A 13836-nucleotide genomic window follows, 5' to 3' on the forward strand; every position below is an offset into this window, starting at 1 on the left:
CCATCATTTCCATTGAAATTGTTGATGTTGACAAAAGTGCGGAAACCAAATGGAATGTTTCTTTGAAAGCTACATTTATTTGATCAAATATCAAAAACCTATAGCATACTATACTCTATATACTTTACTATACTGTTGTCTTCCCAGAGAGGAACATGCAGTTTGTATACTCAAGCTGTTTGGAGACATATTTGTGCCTTCCATTGACCTAAAAACTGACGAAGGATTGAGATTTGATTTGATTTCTTTGTTAACTGTTCCATTTCAAATGTAATTTTAGCTGTGTAACTAATGTCTTCCCTCCTCATAGGTGCTCTGGATGACTTTGACAAGACGTCTGTCCCTCCAGCCCCTGAAGCTGCAGCTTCAGCCAAAAGCGATGAGAAGGTCAGTTTGTTGTCCATAAAACATGTAGTGGTAACAAATTAGCAGTTTGTTCCCCCATATTTTTCCATATTTATCCCTAATATGTAATGGGAAAATGTCCCCATTCCATGAAGATTGTCGCCCATATGTTCGTGTGAAAAAAAGACACTGAATTTTTTTGAGTTCCCAAGTTCCTGCAACAGAAATTGAGAGATCGCTGACGTCTATAAAACAATTTTTACTGTAGGAGTTTTTTGTCTGTCTGTGTAGCCCCCCCTGCTGGAGGACAGCAAGTTCTTTGAGACACTCTTCGAGGGGGACATGGCGTCTCAGGCCAAAGAGGAATGGGAGAAGGCCATGTCTGAGCTGGCACAGGAGGAGCCAGAATTGCTGGAGCACTTCCAGAAGTTGTCAGAAGCTGCGGGGAAAGTTGGTAAGGTCCAAACTTTCCATGTGTTTTGCATGCATAACTATGCCTTGATCCTGAGTGTAAATGGTATTTAAATGTTTCATACAGGTACTGACACTGCCTCCCAACAAGAATTCACTCACTGTCTTAAAGATACCCTCCGTGGCCTCGCCAAGAATGCAGATAACCTTCAGGTTCGTCAACTGAGACCAAGGCGGCTGTTGTGGAATATTTTGGAGGCGCTTTGTGTACATGTGACGGTATCACCTTCCCTTTGTAATGTTGGCCTCTCCTATGTCTCACAGTCCACTGGATTAGCTGGAGATGATCTTGTCAAGGCTCTGGAAGGCCTCGGCTTGGACGAGAGCGGTGAAGGCAGCGGCAGCGATGACGGAAACATCCTGCCCATCATGCAGTCCATCATGCAGAATCTCCTCTCTAAGGAAGTGCTTTATCCATCTCTCAAAGAGATCACTACTAAGGTGAGAGTCCATGTAATAGCAGTTACCACCTTCTGTAACGTACAGTACTCTGTTAGTATTCACACAGGCACTTACCTTTACAGTATCCAGAGTGGCTGGATGCCAACAAGCCCAGCCTGAGCCCAGAGGACTGCCAGCGCTATGAGCAGCAGGCCAAGATCATGGGAGAAATCTGCCAGCAGTTTGAGAAGGAGGATGAGGAAGCAGCCAGTAAAGAGAGAACGTTCGAGAACATCATGGATCTGATGCAGCAGGTGACGCAGCACAATCTTTGCTCAGACACTTCAGATGGGTTTGACCTCCAAATTAGAGAATGAATCGGCCAACATCTGTATTCTTTGTGTAAATCCTTTATATTTTAATTAAACGAAAAATTTATAGGTGCGGTTCCTTTGACTGCTTCTGATTGAATGTGATGCTTTTCTTTCCAGCTGCAGGAACTGGGTCAGCCACCAAAAGAGCTAGCAGGTGACGCGGTAAGTTAGCATCATCTCTGTGCTTTGAGTTTGAATTTGTTTGAGAAATGGAAATATAGTTTGAAAGTAAGAAGGTTGTCTTTGAATTAAGGTTTTGTTCATTTGTTACACACAGTATATATACATTAAGGCCAATATAGAGGGTCAAAGTGAGAGTAAGGTGTAGGTAGGCCTCAGACATGACAGCAGTCTTCGCTTTTCCTCTTCTAGCCTCCTGGCCTTAATTTCGACATGGAGTCCCTCAACCTCCCAGGAGGCCCCGGGGCGGCGTCGGCAGACCAGTGCTCGGTCATGTGACGCGTGAACGGCGCGGTTAAGCCGAGGCCCTGAAGACGGGGTTGGTCTGGGTGCGCGTCAGTGGTACGGAGGGAGCGAGGTGAGAAGGAGCGACGACAGAGTGTGAGGCAGAGATCGTCCACCACCCCACCGGTGACTCTGTTCTCCCTCGAGGTTCGGAGGTCTGGTGCGGAAACGGTGACGACAAGAATAACCAACAGGAACGCTTCTGTCACAACACAAATCACTGAGCGCACACCTGAGAACATTTGAACATCTCTGCTTTAGTTTGTTCGTAGCTCCCTCGCTCTTTAGGTTTTAACCACATTCCGTTCCAATGAAACACACACTAATTTTTCAGCACTGGTTGACCTCTCGTGAAGTCTATGAGGCGACTTTCACGGGATAAAACGGCGCCTTTGCAAAAATCCTAATTTCATGCGTTTAGAAGGTCAAGATTCTGCTGAAGTGCCAGAATTACACAAAGTCAGTTTGATGTTGGATTTGAGACATGAAATTACACACACGCCTCCATTTCTGTACATGATGTGAGAGATTAAACTTAATATCTGCAGTTATTGTGATTAAATAGTTGATTAACATATTTAAAACAACATGTTAAATTATATATTTGGTAACTAAAGAATCCAAAAGGTGACGACTAACTCCACTAGAAGTTTTTGTGAGCCATTCCCCCAGTGTGATCTCCCAGTGTGTTTATCTGCAGTGACTGGATTCATGCCTCTGCTGCGGTTTCATTGATCATTAGACTAAGATACTGTGCAGAGTTCCACCCTTGTATTCCTCATTGTTTACCTGTGCAGAGTGATTTCTTTTTCTCCTTTGGTGTGGCGGTCCTGAGAGGGTGGACTAACATTTTAGTGGAATTCTGGAGTGTTTACTATTGGATCAAAGTTTTATCCATGTCCTGAAACTAATTATAATCCCTGAGGTAAAGTTAAGGCTGCCAGCAGTGCTTACCTCCTCACAGTGTATCATGTGAGAGGTGCAGGTACAGTGTTGTTGAGTGAGACATCATCGGTCAGACATTTCCAGCATTTGCTATGGCCAAAGCGTTTGTTTACTCCAGCAGCCGCTTTGTTAACTGCTGTGACTGTTTCATCAGCCGCTGTGGCCATGGGACAAAGGTTTGCTGCACAGACCGTAGAGAGGTCTGGAACCCACGCAGCAGACGTGCTGACCGCCGGCTCGCCATCAATTGAACGGCAACTGTGAAAGGGTTCAGTCAGCCGTGCGCCGCAAATACATCAAATCCTCCCCAGACACAGCTGAGGGGAGGCTGGTGAGGCTGCTGGGCGTCGTCATGGGAGCCATACGACAGCTTTTCAACTCTCAGGGCCCAGAGCGCACAGCTGAAAGTGCAAACCGTTATTTCACAGTACTGTTTTTGATTTTGTTGTACTTTGTAAATATAACTATAAAATAAAGTGAGAGGATAATGCAAAATTGATTTGTCTCTTTTCTTATCTGTAGTAAAATTTCTGATCTGCTTTTTCATAGAGCTACTAACAGTATATACAGTATATTTACCAAATGTACCACATGGATTTAACATACACCGGGTCTGTTACTGGTCCTTCTGGTTGTAATGTCACACAGGACAAGAATATGTTTTTTGAACTTATGACACTTTAAAATGGTTACGTAATGGATATGACGCGTCAGATCCGTTCTATGTGCTGTAGTTCTATGCGCCGCCGTGGAGCTTTCTGCGTCATATTGTCAATGTAAAACTTTATTGTCCCAAACAGGAAGACAAAGCGGGCGACGTGTCAGGAAAAGAGGATTCATCTGAACGGGCGAAGGCGAGCAGAGCAGGCCGCCGGACTCCATCCCTCTGGAACACCGCGTTCATTTGTACGAGTCGGGTGAAAATACAGTTTGCCGGAGCGTAAGACGGATTAAACGCAGCGCTGTCTCGTCACCATGTTGACCAAATTTGAAACGAAGTCGGCCCGAGTTAAAGGTAAGACGCTGCTAGCTGCTGTTAGCTTAGCAGCGAAAATTCAAACAGCTAGAAGTGGGACACGTCTAATATAGAATATAATAAGTTAAATCCTTCTGTCAACTCAAACGTTTGACAATGTAGTTTGTTTAATCATATTTCGTGGTGTATTTAGTACACACTTTTTATTTATATATGTAATAGGGGCTCATTAGCTAAAAGTTAGCTATAACTGCGCTGCTTCCCGTTCCCCAGCTGTCACTCTTCAGATTCCTATGACGCCGTTTCTTCTCTGAAATACTGTAATATTTTGCATTTCAGGCCTGAGCTTCCACCCTAAGAGGCCATGGGTCCTTGCAAGTTTACACAACGGAGTCATCCAGCTGTGGGACTATCGGATGTGCACGCTGATTGACAAGTTTGACGAGCACGATGGTGAGGCGGGGGACTATTGGACTCATGTGTTTACAGTATTTACTACCATACGTGTCTAATTTGACATGTTTCCCCCCACAGGACCTGTCAGAGGAATTGATTTCCATAAGCAGCAGCCTCTGTTTGTGTCTGGAGGAGATGACTACAAAATCAAGGTGAGTCTGCTGAAGCATCAACACTGCTGTAACATTATACAATATATAGACACATTCTTTGTATTAGTGTCACAGGTTAATGCAGAATTCTAATATAAATACTTAAAATTAAAGTGAGTAATTATTTCTTATTTTGTCCAGGTGTGGAACTACAAACTGAGACGCTGCCTCTTCACTCTGCTCGGTCACCTTGACTACATCAGGACCACCTTCTTCCACCATGTGAGTTGTAATGTTGTGATGCATATAATATGTATATTAATATGTGTTACTGCACACTCAACCTCGGGCAGAAAAGTTGCTCTGAGGTAGGAAATCAAAACCCATTTGTTTCTACAGGAGTACCCCTGGATTCTGAGTGCCTCAGATGATCAGACCATCCGCATCTGGAACTGGCAGTCCAGGACCTGCGTGTGGTAAGACACACTGATGGATACTCCACTAACATGTGGGGAAACTGCTCATCTTGAGATACACAAAAAGTAAAGGGTGTCATTGAAAACTGAAACCCTTAAATGAAAAAACATCTCATTGACCTTCAAGGTAAAGATACAGAGATACATAAGTTATTATATATTTATTATATTCTCCCCTCTTCTCCTCCACAGTGTGCTGACGGGCCATAATCACTATGTGATGTGTGCTCAGTTCCATCCATCTGAGGATCTGGTGGTGTCGGCCAGTCTGGACCAGACTGTGCGCGTGTGGGATATCTCCGGTGAGGGTCTGGGGGAAAGTGGAGCACAGAGCAGCGGGCTGGTCTGAGGGAGGGGTGGGTAAGGGGGGGGGCAGAGTGGTGCCAAGGATGAGAAAGATGGAGGAAGGAGGCGAAAATCAAGCTCTGAACCTCCTCTTCCTCTCCTGCTTGTAGAGAACAAATCTCTGTGGGCTGTTCACAGAAACACCTCTCCACTCAGGACAGACAGACAGAGAGAGAACGGCCATTAGAAGACTCCAGAAGGATAGATGGAGTATTTGAACTAAATTAGTCAACAAGGAGAGGAGAGGTGTTTCTGTGCCTTTGCATGCTAATATCTTTGTTGATGTTGTTTCCTACTTGTCCTTCCTTCTCTTTAAAGTCTCACAAATTAACCAATTAACAGGATCACATCTGCTGTCATGCCTTCATATTGTAACTGAACATCTGTGACTGACTGACTGCTGTTCAGGGGATTGTCTTTTGTACCTCACATCGTGTCACCGGGCTCGGTGTCAATCAGAAACTGTTGACACTAGTACCAGTGCTTTGACTGTAATACAAAACAAACAAAATACTGAACACCTGTCACAGTTTGACACCCAGCCTGTGTGGCCACTTGATGTCCTGCTTTCATACTTTGAAATGCTCACTTTGATTGCATGAATGGAAACCATGCAGGTGAAAGGTGGGTTAGCATTTCTCACACACACACTGCATCAGGAGTATAGTCTAACACCCTGTTCTTCTCATTACTCTGCCTGCTGTGGCTGTGTAGAATGTAGGAAGAGCTATATTGTTCACTACTAACTGGTTTAAAAGTTGATCTGATGCTTAAAACTGAAGTTACAATAGTTGTATTCCTCCTGGCATGAAATTTGCACGACTGGCTGTATTACAGAAACTAAACACATAACGGCGTTCTCAAAGCCTAAGTAGCCGTACTGTTCCAACCTCATTGCTAACTCATAACAGCGACATGTCAGAATTAATTAACTCTGCAAGAAAGTCAAAGATCCTGACGGAAAGATGCATGGGCTCTCTAAACCATTAAACCTGCTCATGTTTCTGACATCCAACGCCCCATCAGAGCATCTCTTTACAACACCACCCGCCCATCCGCCCATCCGCCCACCCATCAGCCAAGTCCACGCACTCCCTGTGTCCCCCTTTGTCCCATACGCTGCCCGGAAACATCCGCACCTGCACACGGGTTCCTAGTGCCATCCCTCTTGCTTGTGTCATCTCTCCATCCTGTTGAACTGTCTGCTCACCGCCGCGTTTCAGCGGGCAGGAAAGCACAAACGCAAACTTGTTTTCTCAAACGTCGTCGTCCCGTTTTTTTGAGGCTGGAACTTCATCGGCGTAATCGCACCGGTGTTGAATCCAATGATTAGGGAGCTGGGATTCTCCTCTCTATGCCAGTGATTCGCTAACCCAATCAATGGATGGTTGTTTCCAGACTCAAGGTGGTGGGGAATGAGAGAACAGAGATTGCATTGGTGTGTTTCAACCCTGCGTGTGTTCAGCAGTCCAACAGTTGGGCTTCAAAAGTTTCCTCCATTGACTCCTTCCCTCACTGATATCGCTTCGTATTCAATTGTTGCTTAACGTGTACCTTGTTTCCTTCCTCTCCTGCCTCCCTGTACTGCGGTTGTACCCGTGTGTAACATGACTGTGGCTCCGCCTTTGCACGCCGTGCTCTGAATGTTGGTTTCCAGGCTTGAGGAGGAAGAACTTGTCTCCTGGCGCCGTGGAGACGGAGGTACGCGGCATCTCTGGCGTCGACTTGTTCGGGGCTTCAGACGCTGTCGTCAAGCACGTTCTTGAGGTGAGAATGTCGGCGACTCCCAATTTCTTTGTATGATTGAGTTTCTTTACAGGTTGAGTGAATTTTAAACATATAGCTGTTTTAGTGGAATTTGTCTTTGAAACACATTTGTCACAGAGAGGGCAGTCAATGTGACTTGAGTTTTCTTGGTGTGTGTGTGTGTGTGTGCAGGGTCATGACCGTGGGGTCAACTGGGCAGCCTTCCACCCGACCATGCCTCTCATCGTGTCTGGAGCCGACGACAGGCAGGTCAAGATCTGGAGAATGAACGGTGGGTGGTGTTGTGTTGTGTAGACGTCACGTGACACTAGCAGAGCTCTGCTGCACGTTTTGAGTGACAATTGTTTATGCACTTAAAGATTAAAGTATGGCTCATGGTCAAGGTGACGGTTGAATGAAATGCTGGATTCTCCTCCAGAATGTTTTCTTCACCTTTCTGTTTTCCTCACCTCAGAGTCCAAGGCGTGGGAGCTGGATACGTGCCGCGGCCACTACAACAACGTGTCCTGTGCCGTCTTCCACCCGCGCCAGGAGCTCATCCTGTCCAACTCTGAGGACAAGAGCATCAGGGTGTGGGACATGTCCAAGAGGACTGGGGTGCAGACCTTCCGGCGGGACCACGATAGATTCTGGGTGCTCGGTGCTCACCCTAACCTCAACCTGTTTGCTGCTGGTAAGTGGCAGCAGTGCTTCTGTGACTGTCAAATAAAACAAAGGACAGAGGTGCAGTTTCCTGTTCAGAATACATTTCAGTATGCATGATTATTGACCAAATCTTCCTATGTTACTATGTGTATTGCTAGTGAACGTAGACTTGATACCCTGCATGCAGGGGAGGAAATAGAGCACCACTGCCACCTGCTGGCACATTTTGGTTATGGACACGGACAAGGAATTATCGTACTTGCATCTGGCTGCCAGTCGTGTTGAACTTGCTTGCATCCGTCTTTCTGATAATGATGCCGTCTGTGCCTCCTTTAGGTCACGACAGTGGCATGATAGTGTTCAAGCTGGAGCGTGAGCGTCCAGCCTACGCCGTGTACGGTAACATGCTGTACTACGTCAAAGACCGCTTCCTCCGCCAGCTCGACTTCAACAGCAGCAAGGACACGGCCGTCATGCAGCTGCGCAGGTGTGTGTCTCTGTATTTTGAAATGTCAGTGTTGTTAAAGGCGCTGTCCTGTATCATTCTGATTATGTGCACGTTGTAAATGTTTTGTATATTTTCCTCTCCAAGCGGGTCCAAGTTCCCAGTGTTCAGCATGTCTTACAACCCTGCTGAGAATGCTGTCCTGCTCTGCACTGTGAGTATCTCTGTGTGAATACACTCTGACAGATCACATAGACGTATGTACAAACACATCGGTCCATCTTATGCCGTGTTCCTTACCTCCTGCAGAGGGCGACCAACCTGGAGAACAGCACCTATGACCTGTACTCCATTCCCAAAGAGAGCGACTCTCAGAACCCCGATGGTACAGAAAACCCAATTCTACTGTTTTCAACATTGTTCATCTCTACACACAGTTAGCAGCTAATTATGTTCCTTTCACGTAGTACATCTCTGCACTAATCTGTACTGTATAGATGCCCTGTAAGTAGATTGCACTTGGTGGAGGAGGTTTATGCTGATTCTGTCTTCCCTCAGCTCCGGAGGGGAAACGCTCCTCTGGTCTGACAGCAGTCTGGGTGGCCAGGAATAGATTTGCTGTTCTGGACCGCATGCACTCTGTAAGTCTGTGATCTTGTTGATGATTAAATCCGGCATCAATGACCTAATGTCCTTTTACTCATATCTACTTTTTTTACTGAATCTCTAGACCGATCTGCCTGTTGCACATCTGTTATGTCTCCATTTATCTTCTCCAGCTTTCTTCATTTGACTTTCCTCTGCATTGCAGCTGCTGATCAAGAACCTGAAGAATGAGATTGTGAAGAAGGTGCAGGTCCCCAGCTGCGAGGAAATCTTCTATGCTGGCACGGGCTCGCTGCTGCTGCGTGACGCCGACGGTGTCACGCTGTTCGATGTGCAGCAGAAACGCTCGCTGGCCACCGTCAAGATCGCCAAGGTCAAGTACGTGGTGTGGAGCGCCGACACCAGCCATGTGGCCCTGCTGGCTAAACACGGTGGGTACCAAAGAGTAAGACGTGTAGACATGTTTAGATCATTGAGAAACGTTGAGACTACACACAGTATTACAAGGAGCTGCCTGTACTGTTTTTCAAAGCGGCTTTTTGTTCTGTCCTTCAGCTATCATGATCTGCAACCGTAAACTGGAGAGTTTGTGCAACATTCATGAGAACATCAGAGTGAAGAGTGGCGCCTGGGACGAGAGCGGAGTCTTCATCTACACCACCTCCAACCACATCAAATATGCCCTCACCTCTGGGTACGTGCTGCCCGGGAGATCTGTCAGGCCTCCTCCAACCCTCGAGGCGTAGCCAAAAATGTGCTAAAATGTGTGTGTGTCCTTGCAGGGATCATGGGATCATCAGGACCCTGGACCTGCCCATCTATGTGACCCGTGTGAGAGGAAACAGTGTTTACTGCCTGGACAGGGAGTGCAGACCACGTGTCCTTACCATCGACCCCACAGAGTACCGCTTCAAACTGGCCCTGGTGAACCGCAAGTATGATGAGGTGGGTCCATCAGGTTTGCTTTGGTTTCTGTCACATCTTTGCCCTTGACATCTTTGTCCTTGATTTTCTACCTATCACTTTGAATGCTTTTGTTGACTTCATTCGGTACACTACTGTCCCCTCCAGGTGCTCCACATGGTGCGTAATGCCAAGCTGGTGGGCCAGTCCATCATTGCCTACCTGCAGAAGAAAGGCTACCCTGAAGTGGCGCTGCACTTTGTCAAGGATGAGAAGACTCGCTTCAGCCTGGCTCTGGAGTGCGGCAATATTGAGGTGGGCAGTGATGGTCAACATAGAATGATTTACTAACTTCATTAGACACATCAGTGTTGTAATGTCCCTCATTGGTAATCAAGGTGATGAGGTGCTGGTGGGGGTCAGAGTTCACTCTCTTGTCGTTCCTTCAGGTGGCGCTGGAAGCAGCAAAGGCCCTTGATGAGCGCAGCTGCTGGGAGCGTCTGGGTGAGGCTGCCCTGCTGCAGGGTCACCACCAGGTAGTGGAGATGTGCTACCAGAGGACCAAGAACTTCGACAAGCTCACCTTCCTCTACCTCCTCACTGGCAACCTGGCCAAGCTGCGCAAGATGATGAAGATCGGTAAAGAAGGGATTTAGCATTGTGATATGATTGGAGGTGTGTGTGTGTTGCGTTCATCAGTTATATTGTGTATTATGTGTGCGCTGTGATTTGTAGCTGAGATCAGGAAGGACATGAGCGGTCACTACCAGGCAGCTCTCTACCTGGGAGACGTCAGTGAGAGGGTCCGCATCCTCAAGAACTGTGGACAGAGTGAGTTCAGACGTCACCTGCATCACATTTCACACATCATTTATTTGTTATGTTGTTGAAAGCTAACCTGATGTCAGTGCACACACAGTCTAACCTTTGTGTAATTCCAGAGTCTCTGGCTTACCTGACTGCTGCCACCCATGGGCTCGATGAAGAGGCTGAGGCACTGAAGGAGACATTTGATCCAGAGAAGGAGACGGTGTGTTGAGAGAATGTTTTTGTACCTTTTAATTCATACCAATGAGAAAAAGAGTAACATGCTGACATGATGCATAACACTTGCAGCACAGTGTTTAGACACTTGATCATATTGTCTTTTAATGAATGATTTGGGCCATCTTTTATCTTGTAGGTGCCAGAGGTTGATGCCAATGCCCAGCTGCTGCAGCCTCCTCCACCCATCAACCCTCTGGACACCAACTGGCCTCTGCTCACTGTATCAAAGGGCTTCTTTGAGGGAGCCATTGCAGCAAAGGGTGAGTCTACCCACCTACTACTGTCTTTAATCAAAGACCAATGATTGTTTATGTTAAGTTAAATTTATTGCTCTCCTAATAACGTGAAATGTATTGTGTTGTAGGAAAGGCAGGTCAGATGGCTGCAGAGGATATGGATGCTCCTGGAGGCTCCTGGGGAGAGGATGCTGAACTCCAGCTGGATGAAGGTAATTCAATCTAACCTGACCACAAAATAGTGGAAAGTAGACTAAAGAGTAAGCAGACTGACCCACAGAAGCTAATATGTTGTGTTTTTAATATTCTTATTAATGTTCCTTTCTTCTTCTTTCAGATGGTTTCGAGGATGCCCAGGAGGCCTTAGGGGGTGAAGGTGCCGCGGGAAAAGAGGAGGGAGGAGGCTGGGAGGTGGAGGAGGATCTGGACCTTCCTCCAGAGCTGGTAGGAAACATTTAACTGTTATCAAGCTTCTGAACTGTCTCCAAACATTAAGTCGTCGTTTATTCTCTAATGTCGCTGTAGCTGATCAATTGAGTATGTTACACAAATGAACATGTTCCCTTGTTCCCAACCAATAGGACATCCCTGCTGGTGCAGGGGGAGGGGCTGAGGACGGTTTCTTTGTTCCGCCCACCAAGGGCATGAGTCCAACCCAAACATGGTGCAACAACTCGCAACTGCCAGTGGACCACATTCTGGCTGGATCTTTCGAAACCGCCATGAGAGTACGTACATCATGAGATGTGAACTTCCCACAGTTTGTTTTTTTGCCCTTCTTTGTTGAGCTTTATTTAATGTAGGCGAGGCCCCACACCGCTTTAACCCAAAGCTGTCATTCATGTTTCTGCTCTGTTCCTCCACTCCACCACAGTTGCTGCACGACCAGGTTGGCGTTGTAAACTTCGAATCGTACAAGTCGCTCTTCATGCAGACGCTCTCCAGAGGCCGGACCTGTTACCTGGGCCTGCCCTCGCTGCCCTGCTTGCGTGGTCATCCTCAGAGGAACTGGAAGGTACAGCCTTATTTGACCCGCATCTTCCCCTGTTGTTGTATTGCTGGTCAACAGTCCTTGTAAAATAAGCACTACAAATCAATTAATGATTGTGTTTCTCATTTATTTCAGGACTGTGGGGCAAAGCAGGGGCTTCCTGCTGTGGGATTGCGCCTCTCTGACCTCATTGCCCGCCTTCAGCAGTGCTACCAGCTGACCACAGCCGGGCGGTTTGAGGACGCGGTTGAACGGTTTAGAGCCATCCTGCTCTCCGTGCCACTGCTTGTTGTGGATAACAAGCAAGAGATCGCAGAGGTGAGCACCAGACTTGCTGTGAATCAAATGAATAAATAAGACTGTTCTGCTTCTGTGGCACAAGTGCAGAGGAAAGGTCACGACGATGAACAGAGCCTCGACTGTTTCAAAAACTTTGGGTTTACATCTGGAATCTGTGTGTATTGCAGGCTCAGCAGCTGATCACCATTTGCAAAGAGTACATTGTGGGTCTGACCATGGAGACGGAGAGGAAGAAACTACCCAAAGACACTCTGGAACAGCAGAAGAGGCTGTGTGAGGTAAGAATCTGTGGCCTCCGTCTGGACAAAGGCTGGTATTAGTTTAGTGCGGTTGCTGTAATGGACTGAGTTACTAACAATAGCCAGAACCTGCACAAAAATAACTTAACATCATTGTGATTGTATTTTCGCTCCTGTTTCATCCACAAACCTTTTTCTGTTTCTGTCCCCCCCACAGATGGCTGCTTATTTCACCCACTGTAATCTGCAGCCGGTTCACATGGTCCTGGTGTTGCGTACAGCTCTGAACCTTTTCTTCAAACTGCGCAACTTCAAGACGGCCGCCGGCTTTGCCCGCCGCCTGCTGGAGCTGGGACCGAAGCCAGACGTCGCACAGCAGGTTGGTGGTGTCACAACTGTAGTTTAATTCACTCGGAGGTCATTTTTTCATATTTTTGGACGGTAAAGTTTTAATTTCTCCTTCCTATTCAGACTCGCAAGATTCTGGCCGCTTGTGAGAAGACCCTGACGGATGCCCACCAGCTGAGCTATGACCCCCATAATCCATTTGATCTGTGCGCCGCCTCATTTGTTCCCCTGTACCGCGGACGTCCCATTGAGAAGTGCCCACTGTCTGGTGCCTGCTACTGCCCAACATACAAGGGCCAGATCTGCCGGGTCACACAGGTACATCAGGAGAGCCATGTAGAACTGCACTCAACCTGAAGTAGTAGTTGTAGAGTAGTGGATTATGTGTACACACACACAGTCAGGAAAGTAAAAAGGGAATGGGTAGTTTTTGAATTCTATCTTTATGTAGATATCCGCAGGGTTGATCACAAAATGCAAATTACATCATTGGTTACCATTGTTTTCAAAAAGATGACATAATTATGATCGTGTTTGCCACATCAGCTGTATTCCTGACCTTTAACCTCATCTCATCTGCCAGGTAACGGAGATCGGCAAGGATGTGATCGGACTGCGTGTGAGCCCCCTTCAGTTCCGCTGAGCGCATGCGAGAGAGGTGAAGAAGAAGAAAAAGAAGCTGATCAAACTCAAACACTCATTCAGCGCAAATAAAACAATATTTAGAGAAATAGAAATGGCAAGTGTGTTTGCTCCCACTGTGGAAATGTTATATAATCCTTTCAGCAATCTGATCCTTCCTCATTTTAAGCTTTGTCATGTTAGTGCTTCTGCTTTATCTCTGTGCTAAATCTGTTGTGGTTATATCAGAGTTTAAATGTCTCTGTCTCTCTTTAGACTTATATTAACCATGGGAATGATGTGAGAAATTACAATAAATGATCATTATTAACAGAATGTGGTGTCTTGTGGGTTTCTGCTTT

General features: G+C 46.6%; 2 protein-coding genes across 2 annotated transcripts in view; both read left to right on the top strand.

Annotated features, from left to right (window-relative positions):
* pex19 (peroxisomal biogenesis factor 19) overlaps positions 1-3478 on the top strand; it is a 4124-nt gene extending 646 nt beyond the window's left edge. The window contains exons 2-8 of the mRNA XM_076148882.1: positions 311-387; positions 637-799; positions 884-969; positions 1081-1257; positions 1341-1511; positions 1689-1733; positions 1944-3478. Of these exons, the coding sequence (XP_076004997.1) occupies positions 311-387; positions 637-799; positions 884-969; positions 1081-1257; positions 1341-1511; positions 1689-1733; positions 1944-2030 (806 nt within the window). The 3' untranslated portion in view covers positions 2031-3478. The remainder of the gene's footprint in view (positions 1-310; positions 388-636; positions 800-883; positions 970-1080; positions 1258-1340; positions 1512-1688; positions 1734-1943) is intronic.
* A 302-nt stretch (positions 3479-3780) lies between these two features.
* Positions 3781-13810, top strand: copa (COPI coat complex subunit alpha). Its single transcript, XM_076148385.1, has 30 exons — positions 3781-3996; positions 4297-4410; positions 4492-4565; positions 4707-4787; positions 4905-4981; positions 5174-5283; positions 6984-7093; positions 7265-7364; positions 7548-7766; positions 8075-8225; positions 8331-8397; positions 8493-8568; positions 8742-8824; positions 8995-9220; positions 9345-9483; positions 9572-9734; positions 9861-10007; positions 10142-10331; positions 10428-10523; positions 10634-10722; positions 10876-10999; positions 11104-11187; positions 11313-11419; positions 11557-11703; positions 11850-11990; positions 12102-12284; positions 12434-12544; positions 12723-12884; positions 12977-13171; positions 13437-13810. The coding sequence occupies exons 1-30, from the start codon at positions 3957-3959 to the stop codon at positions 13494-13496; spliced, it is 3666 nt and encodes a 1221-aa protein (XP_076004500.1). The 5' UTR covers positions 3781-3956; the 3' UTR covers positions 13497-13810.
* The last annotated feature ends 26 nt before the right edge of the window (positions 13811-13836 follow it).

Source organism: Genypterus blacodes, unplaced genomic scaffold, assembly GCF_046128005.1.
Source record: "Genypterus blacodes isolate CSIRO-AG114 ecotype Tasmania unplaced genomic scaffold, CSIRO-AGI_Gbla_v1 ptg000005l_1, whole genome shotgun sequence".
Classification (NCBI taxonomy): domain Eukaryota; kingdom Metazoa; phylum Chordata; class Actinopteri; order Ophidiiformes; family Ophidiidae; genus Genypterus; species Genypterus blacodes.